Source organism: Cetorhinus maximus, unplaced genomic scaffold (genome assembly GCF_964194155.1).
Source record: "Cetorhinus maximus unplaced genomic scaffold, sCetMax3.hap1.1 HAP1_SCAFFOLD_1909, whole genome shotgun sequence".
NCBI lineage: Eukaryota > Metazoa > Chordata > Chondrichthyes > Lamniformes > Cetorhinidae > Cetorhinus > Cetorhinus maximus.
Window position 1 is genome coordinate 1,449 of NW_027597849.1, and position 24,487 is coordinate 25,935.

The following is a 24,487-nucleotide window of genomic DNA, read 5'->3' on the forward strand; positions in this document are numbered from 1 at the left end:
GTTATACAAATGAAGACAATTTATTGCATGAACTTTTCCCAGACTTCCATTGTCGAGTGTTAACCCTGTGCATGAGCAGGAAACTAACTCGAACATTAACTCGGAGCAGACCCATATCAGGAGGTAATAACTGGATCCTGTTAACTCGGAGAATGGGGAGGAAACAACAAACCCACTGGCGATGGTGATTGGCTGATTTCTGGAACAGGCAGCCAAACGCAGATGCTGTTTGCACCCACGGCCTGGCACACCCTCCCAAAACTGCACTCACCCTGCGAGGAGGGAGACAGAGCTGTGCTGTCCAGTGTGGAGAAATTGTGTGTGGCTGACGGGCTCTCCAGAGGCTGGGACTGTCCGTCCTCCTGATCTGCGAAAAGAAAGCAGAGTTTGTTCATCCGCAGTATCTGCCCACAGACCTCAAAGGGTAACCGTGAGTGCTCTGCGCACGTTCCAGCGCCCACTCTCATTAATCAGGCAGGTCGCTCTGTGCCTGATCAGAACCTGCTGTCAATGTGTTTGTGTCTGAGAAGGAACAAATACCTTTATCTTCATAAAAGCAAAAAAGTTCTGTTGAAGAGTCATACGGACTCGAAACGCTAACTGTGTTCCTCTCCGCAGATGCTGAGTTTTTCCAGGTAATTTTATTTTTGTTTTACCTTTACCTTCAGTTAGATTTTGGAACAATGTGGCCTTCTCTGAATTCTCCCAATGGACAGAAACTTACCACAGCAACTACTTCAGCATAAGTCACTTTTATAAACATTTATTATAAGGCACAAGTTTATAATCAGATCAGGTCATCAAACTCAGCACATGCTGCAGAAGGAAACTGATCTCCTGCTCTGTGGGGGTACTCAGTGCTGCACTGGGTAGTGTATTTAACAGCAGAGTGAGGTCTATCAATGAGTTTAGTCTCATGGCACCACTCAGCTCAGTCTTCAATCCACCAGGGGGAGAGGAGATAGGAACTAGAGACATTTCCGGGGGAGGGAGAGAAGACCTCCAGACAGTCTGGTCGGGGGTGGGGTGGTGGTGGGGGGGTCAGAAACTCCAGACAGTGCCAGGGAAGGAAGGAACTTAGGAACATAGGGCTTAGGAGCAGGAGTAGGCTATTCAGCCCATCGAGCCTGCTCTGCCATTCAGTAATATCATGGCTGACCTGGTGGTCTCAAATCCACTTTCCTGTCTGTCCTCCATCACCCTCGACTCCCCTGTCAATCAAAAATCTGTCAAACTTTGCGAAACTACCTCAGAAATGCCCCCATCATGTCTGCATGAGTTTGCTGTGTCCAGTCCTTCAAGGTGATAAATTGTGCTGGTCTGGTTTTCTAACTTTAAAATCTATTTTGTTGACTGTTGCCTTACAAGGAGGTGTATTTGGTGGTCAGGTTAGGTAGGAATTTTAGTATTTACTATAGTATTAAGTAACTGGAATCTTATGTATGTGTTTGACATCTTTTCTTTTGTTAATAAATATTTGAATTCAGCTTTTAAAGGTATCTCAAAAACATTGAGCACCATGTGAAGCTGTTTCACTCTGCTACTTTGCAATAGCAACACGAGTGGTATTCACCACTAACAGGAAGCTGCCGTCAAGCCAAAAAGACTTTCTGCCTATCACACAAATGAGTGATGTGGTATATGAATTTCAGTGCCAGTGTGATGCTGGGTATGTAGGCCGCACGTCCCAAAGACTGGTGGATCGTATCAAACAGCTTGTCCCAGCTGCTGTTCACAACGGGCAGGGTACAGATCCTACCCAACCAGCCCTTTCTACCAATTAGAGTCAAGCTGCCTTGTTTAAACTTTAAGCAATGCTTGGTAGTTAACTGTCAGTCACCACCAACTGCTGCACTCTCCATGGCAATGCCTCTACCAATCAGAGTCCACATTACAACCAATCAGCGCACTCTTCTCATACAGCATATGTTGTTTCCCCCTGACATTGGTATTTTCTTGGGAATTGTCCTGATGAGTGCAAGGTGAAAAGCTTCAACAAAAAATGGCTCTTCTTTTCAGTAATGCTCAAATTCTGCACTACCAAACGACTAAACGGGTCATTTACAAAGTGGCAGGCGGGTACTGCAAGGGGCCTGTTATGCCGCAGCAGGTGATGTGTGCCAGGCAGATCAAATCCACGAGGGAAACTTGGTCACTCTATCACAACAGTTTTACAATTTGTATTTATTTCAAGATGTGTGCATTGAATTCAGAAGTAATAAATCCACCAGGACCTTCAGAGATTTTTAAAAGTTTGCATGGTGAGCAAACTCGATGCTGAAACAGGGCACACCAGAGACATCCTGCAGAATAATGGCTACCCTGATCACATCATTTCATGCCATATGTCACACACACTCATGAACAGGCCTAAAACCAAATAAAAACTGATCCTCTCGCTATCCGTTTTTACATTTCTAGCTAGCTTCCTCTCATACTCTCATTTCTTTCTCCTGATTAACCTTTTAGTCATTCTCTGTCATTCTTTATACTCTGACCAATTATCTGACCTGTAACTCATCTTTGCGCAGTTATATGCTTTTTCCTTAAGTTTGCTGCTTTCCTTAACTTCTTTAGTTAACCATGGATGTTGGGTCCTCCCCTTAGAATTTTTCTTTATAGTAGGAATATACTTATTCTGAATACTCTGAAATATCCCCTTAAATGTCTGCCACTGCTTCTCTATTGATCTATCCCCTATCCTAGTATCCCAGTTCACTTCACCTAGCTCCGCTTTCATGCCCACATAGTTGTTCTTATTTAAGTTTAAAATACCAGTCTCAGATCCACTCTTCTCCCTTTCAATCATAGTGTGTTCGCTGCTACTGAGGGTGGCTACACTCTGAGGTTGTTAATTAATCTTGTCACATTATATAATACTAAGTCTCACATAACCTTCTCTCTGGTTGGTTCCAGAATGTGCTGCTCTAAGAAACTATCTCGAAAGCATTCTACGAACTCCTTATCCAGGCTACTACTGCCAATCTGATTTTTCCAGTTTATATGTAGATTAAAATCACCCATGATTATTGCCGTCCCTTTATTACAAGCACACATTTCTTCTTTTATACTTTGTCCTACATTGTGGCGACTGTTAAGGGGCCTGTAGACCACTCCCACTAGTGACTTTTTTCCCCTACTATTCCTCATCCCCACTCAAACCAATTCTACATCCTGATCTCCTGAACCAAGGTCATCTCTAACTATTGTACCAAAGCCATCGTTAATTAACAGTGCTACCCCTCCACCTTTACCTAGCTTCCTATTCTTCTTGAATGTCATGTACCCCTCAATATTCAGGACCCAATCTTTGTCATCCTTTGTTTTTATTCATTCGGCGATGTGGGCATCGCTGGCTGGGCCAGTATTTATTTCCCATCCCTAGTTGCCTTTGAGAAGGTGGTGGTGAGCTGCCTTCTTGAACCGCTGCAGTTCAGTGTAGTGTAGGTACACCCACAGTGCTGTTAGAGACGAAGTTCCAGGAATTTGACCCAGTAACAGTGAAGGAACGGCGATATATTTCCAAGTCAGGATGGTGAGTGACTTGGAGGGGAATTTCCAGGTGATGGTGTTCCCATCTATCTGCTGCTCTTGTCTTTCTAGATGGTAGTGGTCGTGGGTTTGGAAGGCGTTGTCTAAGGAGGCTTGGTGAGTTCCTGCAGTACATCTTGTATATGGTACACACTGCTGCTACTGTGCGTCGGTGGTGGAGGGAGTGAATATTTGTGGATGGGGTGCCAATCAAGTGGGCTGCTTTGTCCTGGATGGTGTTGAGCTTCTTGAGTGTTGTGGGAGCTGCACTCATCTGCAAGTGGGGAGTATTCCATTTAACTCCTGACTTGTGCCTTGTAGATGGTGGACAGGCTTAGGGGAGTCAGGAGGTGAGTTACTCAGCACAGGATTCCTAGCCTCGCACCTGCTCTTGTAGCCATAGTGTTTATATGGCTGGTCCAGTTCAGTTTCGGGTCAATGGTAACCCCCAGGATGTTGATAGTGGGGGATTCAGTGATGGCAGTGCCACTGAACGTTGGGGGGCGATAGTTAGATTCTCTTTCATTGGAGATGGTTTTTGCCTGGCATTTGTGTGGTACGAATGTTACTTGCCACTTGTCAGCCCAAGCCTGGATACTGTCCAGGTCTTGTTGCATTTGGACATGGACTGCTTCAGTATCTGAGGAGTCGCGAATGGTGCTGAACATTGTGCAATCATCAGTGAACATCCCCACTTCTGACCTTGTGATGGAAGGAAGGTCATTGATGAAGCAGCTGAAGATGGTTGGGCCGAGGACACTACCCTGAAGAACTCTTGCAGTGATGTGCTGGAGATGATTGGCCTCCAGCAATCGCAATATGGACAAAAGAGCTGAACTCCTGAGGTGAGGTGAGAGTGACTGCCCTTGATATCAAGGCAGCATTTGACCGAGTGTGGCATCAAAGAGCCCTAGCAAAACTGGGGTTAATGGGAATCAGGGGGAAAACTGTCTGCTGGTTGGAGTCATACCTAGCACAAAGGAAGATGGTTGTGGTTGTGCTAAGTATGACTCCAACCTGCAGCCAGGTCTCCGTAATGGCTATCAGATCGGATTTATTTACTTTAATGTGCATTAAATCAATCCATTTACTTTGTTTTGAATGCTACGTGCATTCAGATACAGAGCCTTTCATTTAATCTTTTTGTTACCACTGTGACATCTAGTCTTGACTGTTGATGTATTCCTAGGTTTTTTTCTCTCTGTCCCTTTCTGCCATTCTCTGACCCTCATTTCTCATGTTACTATCTTGCTCTCCTGTCTTGGCTCTACACCTTGAATTGCTGCCTCTACCCAAGCTTGACCCCTCACCCCTCCTTGTTTAGTTTAAAGCCCTCTCTACTTCCCTGGTTATACGGCTCACTGGAACACTGGTCCCAGCACGTTTCAGGAGTAGACCATCCCAACAGTGCAACTCCCACTTTCCCCAGGACTGGTGCCAGTGCCCCATAAACCGGAACCCACTTCTCCCACGCCAGTCTCTGAGCCACACATTCATGCCTCTAATCCTATGCCAATTTGCATGTGGCTCAGGTAATAATCCAGAGATTATTACCTTTGAGGTTTTGCTACTTAATTTGGTACCTAGTTCCTCATACTGACTTTGCAGAACTTCCTAGTGCTACCTATGTCATTGGTACCTATATGGATCACAACAACTGGATCCTCCCCCTCCCACTGCAAGTTCCTCTCCAGCCCTGAGCAGATGTCCTGAACCCTGGCACTGGGCAGGCAACACAGCCGTCTGGACTCTCGCTCTTTGCTGCAGAGAACAGTGTCAACCCTCCTCACTATTCTGTCCCCGATTACCACTATATTTCTGTTTGCTCCCCTGGCTTGAATGGTTTCCTATACCATGGTGCCATGGCCAGTCTGCTCATCCACCTTGCAGACCTCCATTTCGTCCACACAGGTTGAGCACCTCAAATCTGTTTTGACAATTGCAAAATCTGAGGCTCCTCCACGACTGTCTGCTCGGTCCCATTACCTGCATCACTCTCGATCACATCCTGCCTCATTGCTCATTACCAGGTCTAGAATAGTCTGCCCCATAGTTGGCTCTAGGACGTATTGCGCTAAGAAATTGTCCCAAATACCACTCCGTGAACTCATGTTCCAGGCTATCTTTGCCAATCTGATTTTCCCAATCTATATGTAGGTTAAGTTACCCATGATAATTGTGGTACCTTTCTGACATGCCCCATTTACTTCTTCCTGTATACCCTGTCTTTCAGTATAGCTACTGTTAGGGGACCTATAAACGACTCCCACAAGTCACCTCTTACCTTTTCTATTTCTTATCTCTACCAAAATTGATTCTACATCTTGCTCTTTTGAGCTAAAGTCATCTCTCACTACAGTACTAATGACGTTCTTAATTAACAGAGTTACCCCACCACCTTTACCATTCTTCCTATCTTTTCAAAATGTCAAATACCCTTGAATATTTAGGTGCCAGTCTTGGTCACCCTGCAACCATGTCTCTGTAATGGCTATCAGGTCAGACATATTTATTTCTATCTGTGCTAACAATTCATCCATTTTGTAATGAATGATGCATGCATCCAGATACAGACCCTTTAACTCTGCTTTTTTTTTACCATTTTTGCAATCTCTGGCCTTATCAGTTGACACACTCTTAAGTTTGATACTCTGTCCCTTCCTGCCACACTCTGGTTATCATTACTCCAATCACTACCCTGCTCTATCACCTCGTTGTTACCCTTTGATTTACTAAATGTCCTCTCACACAATCCCTTCCCCACCAATATTTAGTTTTAAGACCTCGCTACTGCCCTTATTATATGACTCGCCTGAACACCAGTCCCAGCACAGTTCAGGTGAAACCTGTCCCAATGGTACAGCCTCCACTTTCCCTAGTACTGGTGCCAGTGCCCCAGGAATCAAAACCCATTTCTCCCACACCAATCATTTAACTCTCTAACCTGATTTATCCTACACCAGTTTGCTTGTGACTCAAGTAATAATCCAGAGATTATTACCTTTGTGGTTCTGCTTTTTAATTTAGCCCCTAACTGTTTATACTCCCTGTGCAGAACCTCTTTCCTAATCCTACCTATATTGTTGGTACCTACATGGACCACAACAACTGGACCCTCCCTTCCAACTGCAAGTTCCTCTCTCGCCCTGAACCCTGGCACCAGGCAGGCAACACAGACATCTGGATCCAGGCTTGTGACTGCAGGGAACTGTGTCAGCTCCCCTCACTATACTGTCAATGACTACATTCCTATTAACTCCTCCTGCTTCAGTGATTTCCTGTACCACAGTGCTCATGGTCAGTTTGCTTGGCCCCTGCTTCCATCCCCACAAGATGCAAGACCTCAAAAGCCTATTTGGACAATTGCAAAGGCGAAGGCTCCTCCACTTCAATCCCCTTACCTGCCTCACTCGCAGTCGCACACTCTTATCCCTGGTCACTGACCAAATCAGGAGACCCTAACATAAGGGGTGTGACCACCGTTAAGAATAAAGTGCCCAGGTAACTTTCCCCCTCCATAATGCATCACAGTGTCTGCAGCTCTGCCTCCAGCTCAATGGCTCTGAGCCGAAGACCCTCAAGTTGCTGACACTTACTGCGGACATGTTTGCCAGGGATCATGCTGGTGTTCAGGAACTGCCACATTCTGCAGTCTCAACACATCACCTGTACTGTCATCTTTATTGTGTTTTAATGAATCATTATTTTCTTAATTAATTTATAACTAATAATCCCGACTACTTCCAATGAGCTTTACTACTGCTAGTAAACTTTACTAATACGAATCAAACCTTACAATTACTAATAAATTGCCCAGGTTTAGAAAGACAAATAAGCAAATATTCACCAATCAATCGTTTAACTACTTCCCTCACTGCACCGAATTTCCTCACTTGCCAAATTCCCAATTCACACACGGTGACAAGCTGCACTCAGTGATGAGCTGCTGTCTTTGTGCTTGCTTACTTATACACAGGGAGTTAGGAATTCCAGACACCCTGGAGAGAGAAAATGTGGTCCTTTAGGATTGGGGCCTAATTAATTGGCACTACAGGAACTCACCAAACTCCTTAGACAGCACCTTCTAAACACATGACCACTACCATCCAGAAAGACAAGGGCAGCAGATACATGGGAACACCACCACCTGGAAGTTCCCCTCCAAAACACTCACCATCCTGACTTGGAAATATATCAGCCGTTCCTTCACTGTCACTGGGTCAAAATCCTGGAATTCCCTCCCTAACAGCACTGTGGGTGTACCTACACCACATGGACTGCAGCGGCTCAAGAAGGCAGCTCACCCCAACCTCCTCAAGGGCAACTAGGGATGGGTAACTAATGCTGGCCCAGCCAGTGAAGCTCACATCCCATGAATGAATTTTTAAAAACTGATCTGCGATTGTGCCAATCTGCCATGGCACTGAGCTACTGAGGGCACTGAGTGGCATTGGCACTGATTGACAAGTGTACTTACCTGTGAGGGCACTGAACTGGATGACACTTAGCTGGAAGGCGCTAACCACTGAACGCACTGATTGGTACTGACCTGTGCTGGCACCGATGGGCAAGTTAAGCTGGATGAAAACATTGAGCTGGTGTTTCAGCAGCTCTGAGAGTGCTTTTGTTGCTGTGCTCAGTTTGTTCAGGTGCTCTGGGACCTCGGGCTGGGTGGCTGGACACAAACAGCTGTCTGGGATCATCTTCAATGTCTGTGATCCCTGAGGAGATGTGAGGAGAGAAAACACAAGGTGTTTGTGTAATTGGTCACTGAGTGCAGGAGTGGAAATGAAGAACCATCACCAATGGAATGAACATCTGACTCTTCGAAAGGATAGAGGGATTAACGCAGGGTTATATTCTTCTAACAACACAGTTTGTATCATCTTCTCCGACCTCTTTGTGTCTGCTTTTTGGGATAAAGATTTCAGAGAAGTTCTGATTGTGAACTCCTATTAGTTCAGGATTCGGTCAGCAGAAGGCCTGCAGGTCTAAACACTTTCTCAGCGGCTGCAGAGATATCTGGGCTCATCATCAACCCAGAATAGACTCATGGGGGTCAGCCTCAAGCAGCATTCATTACAACCAAATAAACACAGCAAAGCCATTCGCAGGGATCGGGGGAGTGGCACTGACTGGGTTGCTCTGTGGGGAGGCAACAGGGATTCGAGGGGCTGAATGGCCCCCTTCTACGCTGTAAATGAGTCTAAGATTCTAAACAAGACAGAATTGAGACTTGTAGACAAAATCTGCTATGTGGAGTCAATGGTCCCACATGAAAAGAAGCTTGATGAAGACTGTCAGCTCTTAATGGTCGTGATGATGAAGAGATATCAGTTCCTGCTGGTTGTGCTGATGAGGAGATATCAGCTCCTATTGGTCATACTCTTCTTTCCTGCAGCTCTAACTCTCTGGGTAGCTCGATCATTCACATCTAAGTCCGAAGTTTTTAGGTTCAAATCCTCTTCAGAGATTTGAGTGCAGAATATAGGCTGCCAAGGTACTGAGGGAGTGCTGCACTGTCAGAGGGTCAGTACTGAGGGGGTGCTGCACTGTCGGAGGGTCAGTACAGAGGGAGTGCTGCACTGTCAGAGGGTCAGTACTGAGGGAGTGCTGCACTGTCGGAGGGTCAGTACAGAGGGAGTGCTGCACTGTCAGAGGGTCAGTACTGAGGGAGTGCTGCACTGTCAGAGAGTCAGTACTGAGGGAGTGCTGCACTGTCAGAGGGTCAGTACTGAGGGAGTGCTGCACTGTCAGAGGGTCAGTACTGAGGGAGTGCTGCACTGTCAGAGGGTCAGTACTGAGGGAGTGCTGCACTGTCGGAGGTACCAGCCATGATGAGACATTAAACCACAGCCTGACCAGTCCTCTCAGGTGGATATAAAAGATCCCATTTGAAGTACAGCAGGATTCTCTCTGGTGTCCTAGCCAATATTTATTCCTAAAGCAGTGACATGAGAACAGGTTATTTCTCATTGTCACACAGCTGTTTGTGGGATCTTGCTGTGTACAAAATGCCTTTCAGGACAACTAAACTTTAAAAGTCCTTTGCTGGCTATGAAGAGATCTGGGATGTCCTGGAGCTGTGAAAGGTGCAGCAATAAAAATGTTTCTTTTCCTTAACAGTTTCCAAATGGCAAATTTCATTAAACAACCCCCCACCCCCGGCGGGGGAGATGGGATAGGGAGAAGGCGAGTGGGAGTAGAGGAGGGGGAGAGATGGGTGGGAAGGGAGGATGGGGCAATGGGGGTTGGGGGAAGGGGGAGTGGGGCATGGGAGGGCAGAGAGGGAGGGGGAAGGGGAGCAGCGAGAGAGACAAGGGTGACGGGGGGAGAGGTGGAGGGGAGGGAGATGGGGAGGAGGGGAGAGCGGGAAGGGAGATGAGGGGCAGAGGGGAGAGAGAGGGAGAGAGGAGAGTGGGGAGGGAGGGGGGAAAGCGAGTGAGAAAGTGGTCAGGTAAAGTGGGAGGAAAGGGAGATAAGGGGAGAGGGAAGAGAGAGGATGGGGGTGGGAGGTGGAGACTTGGAGTCCTGCCTAGTGTTACCTGCAACAAGAGCAGATGATTTTGATGATCGAGTAACGTTTGCAGCTCCAGCTGCTCCTGGCTCAGCCGCAGCTTCTCCTTGTTGAGTTGCCTCAGTGTCGATTCAGACTGATTGAGAATCTCTCCCTCTGCTCTGCACAGGAAATCGCTGACCTTACTTCCTACTCTTTTCACCTCCACCAACAGCTGAGCAAATTCCTCCTCCACTTCCCCTCTGAGTCGATGTAAAGACGCCTGTCGGAGAATGAAGAAGGAACTTTCTACAAGGGATACATGAGCATGTGACATGGGGCAAATCAGTCAGCAAGATAAGATTGTCCTGCAAGCCCCACAGGCCTGGTTTGGAATCTCGGAGGGTGGGGGTTATGATTGAAGGAATGGGAGCAGAAGGTAAAGTCGCACGGGATCAGAGGTGAGCTGGCAAGATGGATACAGAATTGGCTTGGTCATAGAAGACAGAGGGTAGCAGTGGAAGGATGCTTTTCCGAATGGAGATCTGTGGTTAGTGGTGTTCCGCAGGGATCAGTGCTGGGACCTTTGCTGTTTGTGGTATACATAAGTGATTTGGAGGAAAATGTAACTGGGCTAATTAGTAAGTTTGCAGACGACACTAAGGTTGGAGGAGTTGCAGATAGTGAAGAGGATTGTCAAAGGATACAACGGGATATAGATCGGTTGGAGACTTGGGCGGAGAAATGGCAGATGGAGTTTAATCCGGACAAATGCGAGGTAATGCATTTTGGAAGGTCTAATACAGGCAGGAATTATACAGTAAATGGCAGAACCCTTAAGTGCATCGACGGGCAGAGGGATCTGGGTGTATAGGTCCACAGGTCACTGAAAGTGGCAACGCAGGTGGATAAGGTAGTCAGGAAGGCATATGGCATGCTTGCCTTCATTGGCAGGGGTATTGAGTATAAAAGCTGGGAAGTCATGTTGCAGCTGTAAGGAACCTTGGTTAGGCCACACTTGGAATATTGCGTGCAATTCTGGTCGCCACATTACCAGAAGGATATGGAGGCGTTGGAGAGGTTGCAGAGGAGGTTTACCAGGATGCTGCCTGGTCTGGAGGTTATTAGCTATGAGGAGAGGTTGGAGAAACTCGGATTGTTCTCACTAGAGTGACGGAGGTTGAGGGGCGACTTGATAGAAGTTTACAAAATTATGAGTGGCATGGACAGAGAAGATAGTCAGAAGCTTTTTCCCAGGGTGGAAAAGTCAATTACTAGGGGACATAGATTTAAGGTGAAGGAGAAAACTATAGAGGAGATGTATGGGGCAAGTTTTTTACACAGAGGGTGGTGAGTGTCTGGAATTCGCTGCCAGAGGAGGTGGTGGAAGCAGGTACGATAGTGGTGTTTAAGAGGCAGCTTGACAAATACATGAATAGGATGGGAATAGAGGGATACGGACCCCGGAAGTGCAAAATGTTTCAGTTGACGGGCAATATGATCGGCACAGGCTTGGAGGGCCGAAGGGCCTGTTCCTGTGCTGTACTTTTCTTTGTTCTTTGATAGGGCCTGTCCAACAAGAGATACCTCACACACCCCACCATCAGACACTGCGCCTCATTACCAGATCCCTGACAAGTGTCAAATGGACCCTGGCTTCCCCCTCCACCCTCTTGCTCCATCACTCACCTCCCCTACCCCACTGGACACTTTACCCCTCACACCCACCTCCCATCCCCACTCCAGCTCCCAACCCCCACCTCCCAGCCCCCACCTTCCAGCCCCACTCCAGCTCCCAACCCCCACCTCCCAGCCCCCACCTTCCATCCCAACTCCAGCTCCCATCCCCCACCTCCCAGCCCCCCCCTCCCATCCCCACTCCAGCTCCCAACCCCCACCTACCAACCCAACTCCAGCTCTCAGCCCCCACCTCCCAGCCCCCACCTTCCATCCCCACTTCAGCTCCCAACTCCCACCTTCCATCCCAACTCCAGCTCCCAGCCCCCACCTCCCAGCCCCCACCTTCCAGCCCCACTCCAGCTCCCAACCCCCACCTCCCAGCCCCCACCTTCCATCCCAACTCCAGCTCCCATCCCCCACCTCCCAGCCCCCACCACCCATCCCAACTCCACCTCCCAGCCCCCACCTCCCATCCCCACTCCAGCCCTTACCCTCGCCACTCCAGCCCTGCCCCATGTCCCCCTCGCCTCCCCACTCCCCCACTCATTCTCACTCCCCCCCCCCTCCCGGTATGTTTCCCTATCGGTGGTGCGGTGGGGGTGAATGAGGGAATTCAGAAGCTTCCTGCAGGGTCCAGTCAGCAGGGGTAAGACATGGGGGCAGGGGGATGGGGGAAGTGGGGCTCGGTGAAGAATAGTGGGGGGGTGAGCGGGGGAGAGTGTGGGGGGAGAGCTGAGTGGAGATGCAGCATGGGGGGATGTGAGGAGTGCAAGCTGGGGGGAGAGTGAGTGGGGATTGGGGCATGGAGGGTGAATGGGGGGAGGGGCAGTGAGACATGGGGGAGGGTGGGTAGGGCTTTGGGAGACAGGGAGAAGGTGGGTAAAGGAGGGGGAGTGGGGATGGGGCATGAGGGGAGGGTGTGTGGGGGAGGGGTAGTGGTGGTGGGACATGCAGGGGGAATGAGTGAGGCTTGCGAGATAGTGAGTGTGTGGGGGTTGAGACATGGAGGTTGAGTCAGGGGGAGGTGGGCCTGGGTGACTGTGGGAATCAGGGACCTCACATGAGGTCCATTAGAACACAATCAGCACAGAGCGTGCCACGAGTTCACACACACACAGAGCAGGAGGGACAGGGTGAAGACACATTCATTAGCACTGGGCACACAGTAATGTCTAACCTGTTGGGAACCAATCCTTTCTTTCCAAGCTGATATCCCTTCCAATGTCTTTTGAAGCTGTATCTCCACCGACTCCTGATGTCTCTCTATTGCCACCTGGCAAATCACAAACAGATAATGGAGCATCATTCCAAAAAACCCCTCATTTCAACTCCCGGTTATAGAGGATTTTGAAAATTCATTAACGGGATGTGGGCTTCACTGGCTGGGCCAGCATTTATTAACCATCACTAGTTGCCCTTGAGAAGGTGGCGGTGAGCTGCCTTCTTGAACCACTGCAGTCCATGTGGTGTAGGTACACCCACAGTGCTCTTTGGAAGAGAGCTCACATGCATCAGCTGCCCTTGTCCTTCTAGACAGTAGTGGTCGTGGGTTTGGAAGGTGCTGTCGAAGGAGCCTTGGTGAATTCCTGCAGTTCATCTTGTAGATGGTACAGACACTGCTGCTACTGTGCGTCAGTAGTGGAGGGAGTGAATGTTTGTGGATGGGGTGCCAATCAAGTTGGCTGCTTTGTCCTGGATGGTGTTGAGCTTCTTGAGTGTTGTAGGGGCTGCACTCATCCAGGTAAGTGGGGCGTATTCCATCACACTCCTGACTTGTGCCTTGCAGATGGTGGACAGGCTTTGGGGAGTCAGGAGGTGAGTTACTTGCTGTAGGATTCCTAGCCTCTGACCTGCTCTTGTAGCCACAGTTTTTATATGACTAGTCCAGTTCAGTTTCTGGTCAATGGTAACTCCCAGGATATTGATAGTGGAGGATTCAGTGATGGTAATGCCATTGAATGTCAAGGGGCAATGGTTCGATTCTCTCTTGTTGGAGATGGTCATTGTCTGGCACTTGTGTGGCGTGAGTCCTGGATATTGCCCAGGTCTTGCTGCATTTGGACATGGACTGCTTCAGCATCTGAGGAGTCGCGAGTGGTGCTAAATATTGTGCAATCATCAGTGAACATCCCTACTTCTGACCTTGTGATGGAAGGAAGGTCATTGATGAAGCAGCTGAAGATGGTTGGGCCGAGGACACTATCCTGAGGAACTCCTGCAGTGATGTCCTGGAACTGAGATGATTCACCTCCAACAACCACAACCATTTTCCTTTGTACCAGGTATGACTCCAAGCAACAGAGTATTCCTCCTGATTCCCATTGACTCAGTTTTGCTAGGGCTCCTTGATGCCACATTCGGTCAAATGCGGCCTTGATGTCAAGGGCAGTCACTCTCACCTCACCTCTGGAGTTATTTTGTACATGTTTGAACTAAGGCTGTAATGAGGTCAGGAGCTGAGTGGCCCTGGCGGAACCCAAACTGGGCATCAGTGAGCAGGTTATTGCTAAGCAGGTGCCACTTGATAGCACTGTTGATGACCCTTCCATTACTTTACTGATGATGGACGGTAGGCTGATGGGGCGATAATTGGCTGGGTTGGATTTGTCCTACTTCTTGTGTACAGGACATACCTGGACAATTTTCCACATAGCCGGGTAGATGCCAGTGTTGTAGCTGTACTGGAACAGCTTGGCTAGGGGCACGGCAAGTTCTGGAGCACAAGTCTTCAGGACTATTGCCGGAATATTGTCAGGGCCCATAGCCTTTGCAGTATCCAGTGCCTTCAGCCGTTTCTTGATATCACGTGGAGAGAATCGAATTGGCTGAAGACGGACATCTGTGATGGTCTGGGCTGGTCAGGTGGCTTGCTGGCAATGGCAGAGTCGGGGAAATGCCGGGCCATGAAGTTACAGATCAGGGTGACCGACTCTTTTGAAATAAAATAAGGACACTTCCACTGTGGGACCAATTGGTTGGGGGGTGGAGGGGGGCGCTGGTGCGGGTGGGGTGCTGGTGCGGGGGGGGCTGGTGGTGGGGCGCTGGTGTGGGTGGGGCGCTGGTGCAGGGGGGGTGGAGGTGGGGCGCTGGTGCGTGGGGGGGTGGAGGTGGGGCGCTGGTGCGGGGGGTGGGTGGTGGTGGGGTGCTGGTGCGGGTGGGGCGCTGGTGCGGGTGGGGCGCTGGTGCGGGTGGGGCGCTGGTGCGGGTGGGGCGCTGGTGCGGGGGGGGTGGAGGTGGGGCGCTGGTGCGGTGGGGGGGTGGAGGTGGGGCGCTGGTGCGACGGAGGGGTGGAGGTGGGGCGCTGGTGATTGAGAGGGTGGGGATGGTGAGAATGGGGGTTGGAGTTGGTAAGTATGAGAACGAGATTGTGTTAGAATCAACAAAAAACACAACTTCTCTTGTTGAATCACAAAATGATCATCTCTTTGCCGACTCACTCACTCACTCACTATCTCGCTGGAATCAGTCAAACTCACCTTGAGACTCCTGTCAGTCTCCCACAGGCTGTCCTAGAAATATGGGACAACCGGCTTCCCTTAAGGGGCCAGTAAGGATAAGGCAGATTGGTGAGGACAAGGCCTGGTGGTTCCCTCACCACCTGCCACAGGCCCAGTCTAGCAGTTATGTCCTTCAGGACTTGGCCAGCTCGGTCAGTAGTGGTGCTACCGAGCCACTCTTGGTGATGGACATTGAAGTCCCCCCACCCAGAGTATATTCTGTGCCCTTGCCACACTCAGTGTTTCCTCCAAGTGGGGTTCAAAATGGAGGAGCACTGGTTCATCAGTTGAGGTGTGAGGTGTGAGGTGGGTTGCTGTGGGGGCGGCAGTAGGCAGTAATAAGTAGGAAGTTTCCTTGCCCAATTTGGCTTGATGCCTCAAGTCTCAACTGAATTCTCAGCTTCATGGGGTCTAGAGTCAATGGTGAGAACTTAAAGCGTAAATCCCTCCTGTAGGTAGGTCAGGTGTTTCTCACGTGTCGGTGCAGACTCGATGGGCCGAAGGGCCTCTTCTGCACTGTGTGACTCTGTGATTCTGTGACTGTATACCACTGTACCACCACCTCTGCTGGGTCTGTCCTGCTGGTGGGACAGGACATAGCCAGGCATGATGGTGGTGGTGCCTGGGACATTATCTGTAAGGTATGATCCTGTGAGTATCACTGAGTCAGACTATTGCTTGACTAAGGTAAAAGCTAAATACTGCTGATGCTGTAAATCTGAAACAAAAACAGAAAACGCTGGAAAAACTGAGCAGGTCTAACAGCATCTATGGAGAGAGAAACAGAGTTATTGTTTTGTGGAGGTATGACTCTTATCCAGAAGGACTCAAAACATTAACTCTGTTTCTCTCTCTACAGATGCTGCTAGACCTGCTGAGTTTTCCAGCATTTTCTGTTTTTGTTGCTGCTGTTGTTGTTTTCTTGTTTGCCTAGTCTGTGGGACAGCTCTCCCAACCTTGGCACAAGAACATAAGAAATAGGAACAGGAGTAGACCATTCGGCCCCTCGAGCCTGCTCTGCCATTCAATAAAATCATGGCTGATCATCTTGTGTTTCGATTTCCACTTTCCCATCTAACCCCGATAACCTTTGATTCCCTTGCCTAACAAGAATCTATCTACCTCTGCCTTAAAAATATTCAATGACCCCGCCTCCACCACCTTCTGAGGCAGAGAGTTCCAAAGTCACACAACCCTCTGAGAGAAAAAAATTCTCCTCATCTCTGTCCTAAAAGGGCGACCCCTAATTTTAAACCAGTGACCCCTAGTTTTGGGCTCACCCACAAGAGGAAACATCCTTCCCATGTCCACCTTGTGAAGGCCGTTCAGGATCTTGTAAACTTCAATCAAATCACCCCTCACTCTTCTAAACTCCAGTGGAAACAAGCCCAGTCTGTCCAACCTTTCCTCATAAGACAACCCACTCATTCCAGGTATCAATCTAGTAAACCTCCTCTGAACCACCTCCAATGCATTTACATCCTTCCTTATATAAGGAGACCACAACTGCACAGTATTCGAGTTGCAGTTTCACAATGCCCTGTATAACGGAAGAATAACATCTTTACTTTTATAAAAACAAAAAACTACTGCGGATGTTCAATCCCTCTCCTAATAAAGGATAGTATTCCATTAGTCTTCTCGATTACTTGCTAACTTTTTGCAGCCATTCTCCATTTAAGTAATACTCTGCTTTTTTATTCTTCCTGCCAAAGTGAACAACTTCACATTTTCCTACATTAAACTCCATCTGCCAGATCTTTTCCCACTCACTCAACCTATCTATATCCATCTGTAACCTCCTCATGTCCTCTTCACAATGTACTTTCCTACTTGTCTTTGTGTCATCTGCAAATTTAGCTACCATGTCTTCACCCCCCTCATCTAAGTTATTGATGTAAGTCGTAAAAGGTTGAGGCCCCAGTACAGACCCCTGTGGGACTCCACTCGTCACATCCTGCCAATCAGAATAAGACCCATTTATGCCTATTCTCTGCATTCTGCCAGCCAGCTAATCTTCAATCCATGCTAATATGTTACCGCCTACACTTCCATAATAACCTTTGATGTGGCACCTTATCAAAAGCCTTCTGGAAATCCAAGTGCAGCACAACTACAGGTTCCCCTTTATCTACAGCACGTTACCCCTTCAAAAAACTCCAACAAATTGGTTAAACATGATTTCCCTTTCACAGAACTACGCTGACTCTTCCCGATTACCTTGAGCTCTCCTAAGTGCCCAGCTATAACCTCCTTAATGATCGATTCCAACAACTTCCCCATGACAGACGTCAAGCTAACTGGCCGATAGTTTCCTGTTTTCTGCCTCCCTCTCTTCTTGAATTGAGGGTTTATATTTGATGCTTTCCAGTCTGATGCAACCTTTCCAGAATCTAGTGAACACCAGCGCATCTACTACCTCATTAGCCAGGGCCCTCAGCAATGTCCAGCTCATCTCCCGCACCTCTGCCCTCACACCTTCCTCTCCCTCCCAGAACCATGATAGGGCCCCCCTTGTCCTCACTTTTCACCCCACCGGCCTCTGCATTCAAAGGCTCATCCTCTGCCATTTCCGCCAACTCCAGCATGATGCCACTACCAAACACATCTGCCCTTCACCACCCCTGTCGGCATCCCTCTGGGATACCCTGGTCCACTCCTCAATCACCCCCTACACCTCAACCCCTCCCCATGGCACCTTCCCATGCAACCGCAGAAGGTTCAACAGCTGCCCCTTTACTTCCTCCCTCCTCACCGTCCAAGGGCCCAAACACTCCTTTCAAGTGAAGCAGCATTTCACTTGCACTTCCCTCAATTTAGTCTACTGCATTCGTTGCTCCCAATGCGGTTTCCTCTACATTGGAGAGACCAAACGCAGACTGGGTGACCGCTTTGCAGAACACCTTCGGTCTGTTCGCAAGCATTACCCAGACCTCCCTGTCGCTTGCCATTTCAACACTCCACCCGGCTCTCATGCCCACATGTCCGTCCTTGGCTTGCTGCATTGTTCCAGTGAAACTTAACACAAACTGGAGGAACAGCACCTCATCTTCCGACTAGGCACTTTACAGCCTTCCGGACTGAATATTGAGTTCAACAACTTCAGACCATGAACTCTCTCCTCCATCCCCACCCCTTTTTATTCCCTTTTTTCAATTTTCATTTTTTAATTTTTATTTTTTATCCACTTATCTTGATTTTTATTTGTTTTCATTTTTATTCATTGTTTTATTTCCACCTTCTATCTTATTTTTAATCTTTTTCCCCCACCACCATCCCCTCCCAGCCACCCCCACAGGGGCCATCAGTCACTTGTTCATGTTGTTCTTTCCAGAGTGCTTACCCTTTTCCTGCTATTATCACATTCTGCTTTCTGATCTTAATGCCACTATCAGCACCTCCTATAGTCCTCACCCACCACCATTAACACCCGCTTTGTCCTTTTGTTCATGACACCTTTGTCAATCTCTCCTTTGCTCCCACCTATCACTGACCTTCTATTCAGCTTCACCTGCTCCATCCCCTTAAACAGTATAAATTTCATCACATGTTTACTTCTCTTTAGCTCTAAAGAAGAGTCATATGGACTTGAAACATTAACTCTGTTTTTCTCTCCACCGATGCTGTTAGACCTGCTGAGTTTATCCAGCATTTTCTGTTTTTGTTTCAGATTTCCAGCATCTGCAGTATTTTGCTTTTACCTCATTAGCCACCGTTTTTAAGACCCTAGGATGAAGTCCATCAGGACCCGGAGATTTGTCAGCCCGCAGCTCCATCAGTTTGCTCAGTACCGTTTCACTAGTGATTATAATCTCACCAAGTTCCTGCTCCCTTCCACCTCCTGTTTTGCAGCTATTACTGGAATGTTTTTTGTATCCTCCATAGTGAACACAGAAGCAAAAAATATTTGTTCATTTCTTCTGCCATTTCCTTATAATCTATTATTAACTCCCCACTGTCACTCTCTAGAGGACCTACACTCACTTTACTTACACTTTTCCTTTTTAAGTACCTGTAGAAACTCTTGCTATCTGTTTTTACATTTCTAACTAGCTTCCTCTCATACTCTAATTTCTTTCTCCTGATTAACCATTTAGTCATTCTCTGCCATTCTTTATTGTCTGACCAATCATCTGTCCTGCCACTCAGCTTTGCGCAGTTATATACTTTTTCCTTAAGTTTGATGCTTTCCTTAACTTCTTTAGTTAACCATGGATGGTGGGTCCTCCCCTTAGAATTTTCATTTACAACAGGAATATACTTATTCTGAATACACTGAAATATCCCCTTAAATGTCTGCCACTGCTTCTCTATTGATCGATCCTCTAGCCTAGTTTCCCAGTTCACTTCAGCTAGCTCAGCTTTCATCCCCACATAGTTGCCCTTATTTAATTTTAAGATACTTGTCTTAGACCCACTTTTCTCCCTTTCAAACTGGATGTAAAATTCAACCATATTGTGGTCGCTGCCTTTACTCTGAGGTCATTAATTAATCCTCTAACATTACACAATACCAAGTCTGATATAACCTGCTCTCTGGTTGGCTCCAGAACATGCTGCTCTGTGAAACTATCTTGAAATCATTCTAAGAACTCCTCACCCAGGTTACTACTGCCAATCTGACATTTCCAGTTTATGTATAGATTAAAATCACCATGATTATTGCCGTCCCTTTATTACAAGCACACATTTCTTCTTTTATACTTTGTCCTACATTGTGGCGACTGTTAAGGGGCCTGTAGACCACTCCCACTAGTGACTTCTTTCCCCTACTATTCCTCATCCCCACTCAAACCAATTCTACATCCTGATCTCCTGAATCAAGGTCATCTCTAACTATTGCAACAATGCCATCCTTGATTATCAGTGCTACCCCTCCACCTTTACCCAGCTTCCTATTCTTCTTGAATGTCATGTACCCCTCAATATTCAGGACCCAATCCTTGTCATCCTGCAGCCACGTCTCCGTAATTGTGATCAGATCATATTTATTTACTTCAATGTGGGTCATCAATTCATTCACTTTGTTATGAATGCTACATGTATTCAGATGGAGAGCCTTCAGTTTTGTGTTTTTGTTACCTCTGTAACATCTAGTATTGATTGTTGATATATTCTTAGGCTTTTTTCTCTCTGTCCCTTCCTGACACTCTCTGACCCTCATTTTTCATATTACTATTTTTCTCTCTTGTCTTAACTCTACATCTTGAATTGCTACCTCTACCCAAGCTTGATCCCTCACCCCTCTTGTTTAGTTTAGAGCCCTCCCTACTTCCCTAGTTATGCGAATTGCGAGGACACTTGTCCTAGCACAGCTCAGGTGTAGACCATCCCAACGGTACAGCCCCCACTTTCCCCAGTACTGGTGCCAGTGCCTCACAAGCCGGAACCCACTTCCCCCACGCCAGTCTTTGAGCCACACATTCGTCTCTCTAATCTTATTTGCCCTCTGCCAATTTGCATACTGCTCAGGTAATAATCCAGAGATTATTACCTTTGAGGTTCTGCTTCTTAATTTGGTACCTAGCTCCTCATACTGACTTTGCAGAACCTCTTTCCTAGTTTACCTATGTCATTGGCACCTACATGGAACACGACAACTGGATCTTCCCCCTCCCACTGCAAGTTCCTCCCCAGCCCTGAGCAGATGTCCTGAACCCTGGCACAGAGCAGGGAACACAGCCGCCTATACACTCGCTCTTTGCTGCAGAGAACAGTGTCAATCCCCCTAACTATACTGTCTCCTGCTACCACTACATTCCTTTTTGCTCGCCCAGCTTGAACGGTTTCCTGTACCATGGTGCCATAGCCAGTCAGCTCATCCACCTTGCAGACCTCACTTTCATCCACACAGGTTGCGAGAATTATTAGTGAAAATTCTGCAGGGTCAGTAGGGCTGGATGTGCCTGAGCGAGTCACTCTGGTTATAGCAGATGCACTGGGACAGGGAGTCACTCTGGTTATAGGGGATGCACTGGGACAGCGAGTCACTCTGGTTATAGGAGATGCACTGGGACAGGGAGTCACTCTGGTTATAGGAGATGCACTGGGACAGGGAGTCGCTCTGGTTATAAGGGATGCAATGGGACAGGGAGTCACAGTGGTTATAGGGGATGCACTGGGACAAGGAGTCACTCTGTTTATAGGGGATGCACTGGGACAGGGAGTCACTTTGGTTATAGGGGATGCACTGGGACAGGGAGTCACTCTGGTTATAGGGGATGCACTAGGACATGGAATCACTCTGGTTATAGGGGATGCACTGGAGCAGGGAATCACTCTGGTTATAAGAGGTGCACTGTCTAAAACCAGAGCTCCTATTTATACTGGGGATTTGAGGTGTTTGCATGTAGCTACTGCTCATTAGTGAAGTTCCAAGTTAGTCACCAATAGTTGTAGATAGTACAGAACTTGACTCTAGCTGAAAGAAGAGAAATCTTTTCATCTTGCACTCATCAGGACACTTCACAAGAATACCAGTAGAGGGGAAAACAACAATTTATACTATATGAGAAGAGGGTGCTGATTGGTTGGAACCTGGATTCTGATTGGTAGAGGCGTTGCCAAGGAGAATGCAGCAGTGATGGTGACTGACAGTTAACTGCCAAGCATTGTTTGAAATTTAAACCAGGCAGCTTGAGCCTGATTGGTCAAGGCATTGCCCTGAGGAATGAGTCAGTGAATGGCTGTCACTTATTTTGTTCACCTGAAACAGGCGCAATGTGTGTACATGTTCTTTCTGTCTGCAAAGAACAGGGCCCCGTGTACTAATATATGCAGCTTCCAGTACATGCAAATGCACCACACTGCGAGCCCAACTGACAATCTTCAATTGGTTGTCAACATAATTTTTAGCACACTGAGGATTATTTAGCAAATATTGTCCAATTGCGGAATCACCTGTAATGTTGGACGTTGTGTTTTGAGTTTTGCCAGCACAGGCTGGTTGGGTAGGATCTGTACCCTGCCCGTTGTGAACAGCAGCTGGGACATGATGTTTGATCCGATCCACCAATCTTTGGGATGCAGCAGCTGGATCCACCTATTGCTCAATTTTTTGAGATACCTTGCCCTTTCATGGTAAACTGAGGTAGTTGGGCACTTTTCAGAGCTGAAAGTGATGGCCTTGGACCTGTTCATGAGTTTGCGCAATATACAACCTGCAATGATCTGATCAGGATAGTCATTATCCCACAGGATGTCTCTGATGCGCCCTATTTCAGCATAAAGCTTGTATGGTGAACAAATGGCTCAGCCGTATTTACAAGGTTGCCAATAAGGCCGATCTTCTAGCACATAGAAGTGTAAGAATCCCAACGCGTGTATTGACCAGTGAAGGTAGGCTTGTGGTAGATCATGGTCGAGAACTCCCTGGCAGATTTCTCAACTAGTAAGTCAAGTAAAGGGAGTTAATTTGACTGCTGCATTTCAAAGGTGAATTTGAGCGCAAGATGGAGCCCATTAAGGCATGCAAGCAAATGATTACATGCAGCTGCAGATTTAAATATAGCCAACATATCATCCACGTATCGGAAATATGCGAGGAGTAGGAGGTTAACTGTCATTCCATCGAAAACACGTTCCTCATATAACCCAACAAAGATGTTTGCACCAGCTGGGCCTAGAGGGGATCCCATGGCAACACCAACTATTTGGGCATACATGGTGTCATTACTCAACTGCACAAGTTGCCAAGTTCATAAGTTCAATGAATACTGATTCACACAATGGTGGCGGGTCTAGATCCCCATGATGCAGTGCTGCAGCACAAATATCCATGGCTCCCTTAAGTGGAACATTGGTGAATAGGCTAGCAATGTCAAATGAGCACATGGACACAGCAATGCTATCGATATGCAAGCTCTGGATGGCCTTCGCAAATGTGAAGGAATCCTTCATCATGTATCAGGAAAAGCTACTCAAAACCAGTCATAACAACTCACCCAACCATTTGGCCATTTCGTGTTGTGCAGAACTGGTCATGGGTAAGATAGGGTGTAAAGGGACATCACTATTGTGTCTTGGGCAGCCCATACATACAACAGATGCAGCAAGCCGCGAGGACAAACCCTGTCATATATATCACATGGCTCATCACTCTTTCACAAATCCAACAAGCGTTTTTTTTTAGCTTCCTTTCAAGCTGGGCTGTCCGATCATGTTGAGCAGCAGGTCCAATGGATACAAATTTGGACCCATCACTAAGAAGGCGTGTATTTTGTTGAAATAGATTTCCTCATATTGGTATTCTTGCTGTGTCCTGATGAGCCCAAGACTAAAAGCTTCAGCATCTCTTTTTCCAGCATTAGTCACCAATGTTGGAGCTAGTTAATAATATAGGAAGTAATTAACTATACAGATTGCAGTTTCAGGTAGATTGTTAACTTTTACAGATTTAACTAGTTGGCAATATTAGAAATTATTAGTTCTGGTGATCTAGTAGTTGGTGATATTAGAAGTTTTTCCTCAGTGACTATCCTGCAAAATTACTGAGACCCTAAATGGTATGATGGAAATACAAGTCTTTGTTTTTTTACCTTTACGTGCATTGATCAATAGTTAAAGGTGCTTACTAGTTAACAATGTGATAGTTACCTGTGCTCGAGCGAGCTCCTCCTTCAGCGTCACAGTATGATGGGTTTTGTGATCTTGACTATTGCACAGGATGCAGAAGGCGACTCTGTCCGTATAACAATAGAATTGCAGCTCCTTGTGGTGTGCTTGGCAGGGTGGCCTGGGATTGAGATCAGGATTGGACCCAGGATCAGGATCAGGAACAGGATTTTGCCGGAAGACTTCACTAATCTGACTCAGGCAGATGTTTTTGGCCAGCTGTGGCCTGCTGGGGAAGGTTTCTCTACATTCAGGACAGGTAAACAAACTGCTCTGTTGGTCCCAGTGCTTCTTAATACAGTCACTGCAGAAGCTGTGTCCACATCCTGTCGTCACTGGGGAGCGGAAACTCTCCAGGCAAATCGAGCAGTTAGTGAGAGAGGGGATACTGAGCAGCTGCTCCATACTGTACATCCTGCCCCTCACACACCACCCAAAACTCACCCGCTGACCCGCACCCACCGACCCTCACCCACCGACACTCACCCACCGACCCGCACCCACCGACCCTCACCCACCGACCCTCACCCACCGACCCGCACCCACCGACCCTCACCCACCGACCCCCACCCACCGACCCCCACCCACCGACCCGCACCCACCGACCCTCACCCACCGACCCCCACCCACCGACCCTCACCACCGACCCGCACCCACCGACCCTCACCCA

At 47.7% G+C, this 24,487-nt stretch overlaps 1 protein-coding gene across 1 annotated transcript; it reads right to left on the reverse strand.

Annotated features, from left to right (window-relative positions):
* Positions 1-271: 271 nt before the first annotated feature.
* On the reverse strand, positions 272-24,240 carry LOC144676786 (E3 ubiquitin-protein ligase TRIM17-like; the record flags this gene model as incomplete). The annotated part of the gene is made up of 5 exons (XM_078537109.1): positions 23,800-24,240; positions 12,885-12,980; positions 10,077-10,310; positions 8,009-8,252; positions 272-367 (listed from the first exon to the last, which is right to left on the reverse strand). Coding segments are annotated over exons 1-5 (1,102 nt in total), but the record flags the coding sequence as incomplete, so codon positions are not given.
* Between the last annotated feature and the right edge of the window lie 247 nt (positions 24,241-24,487).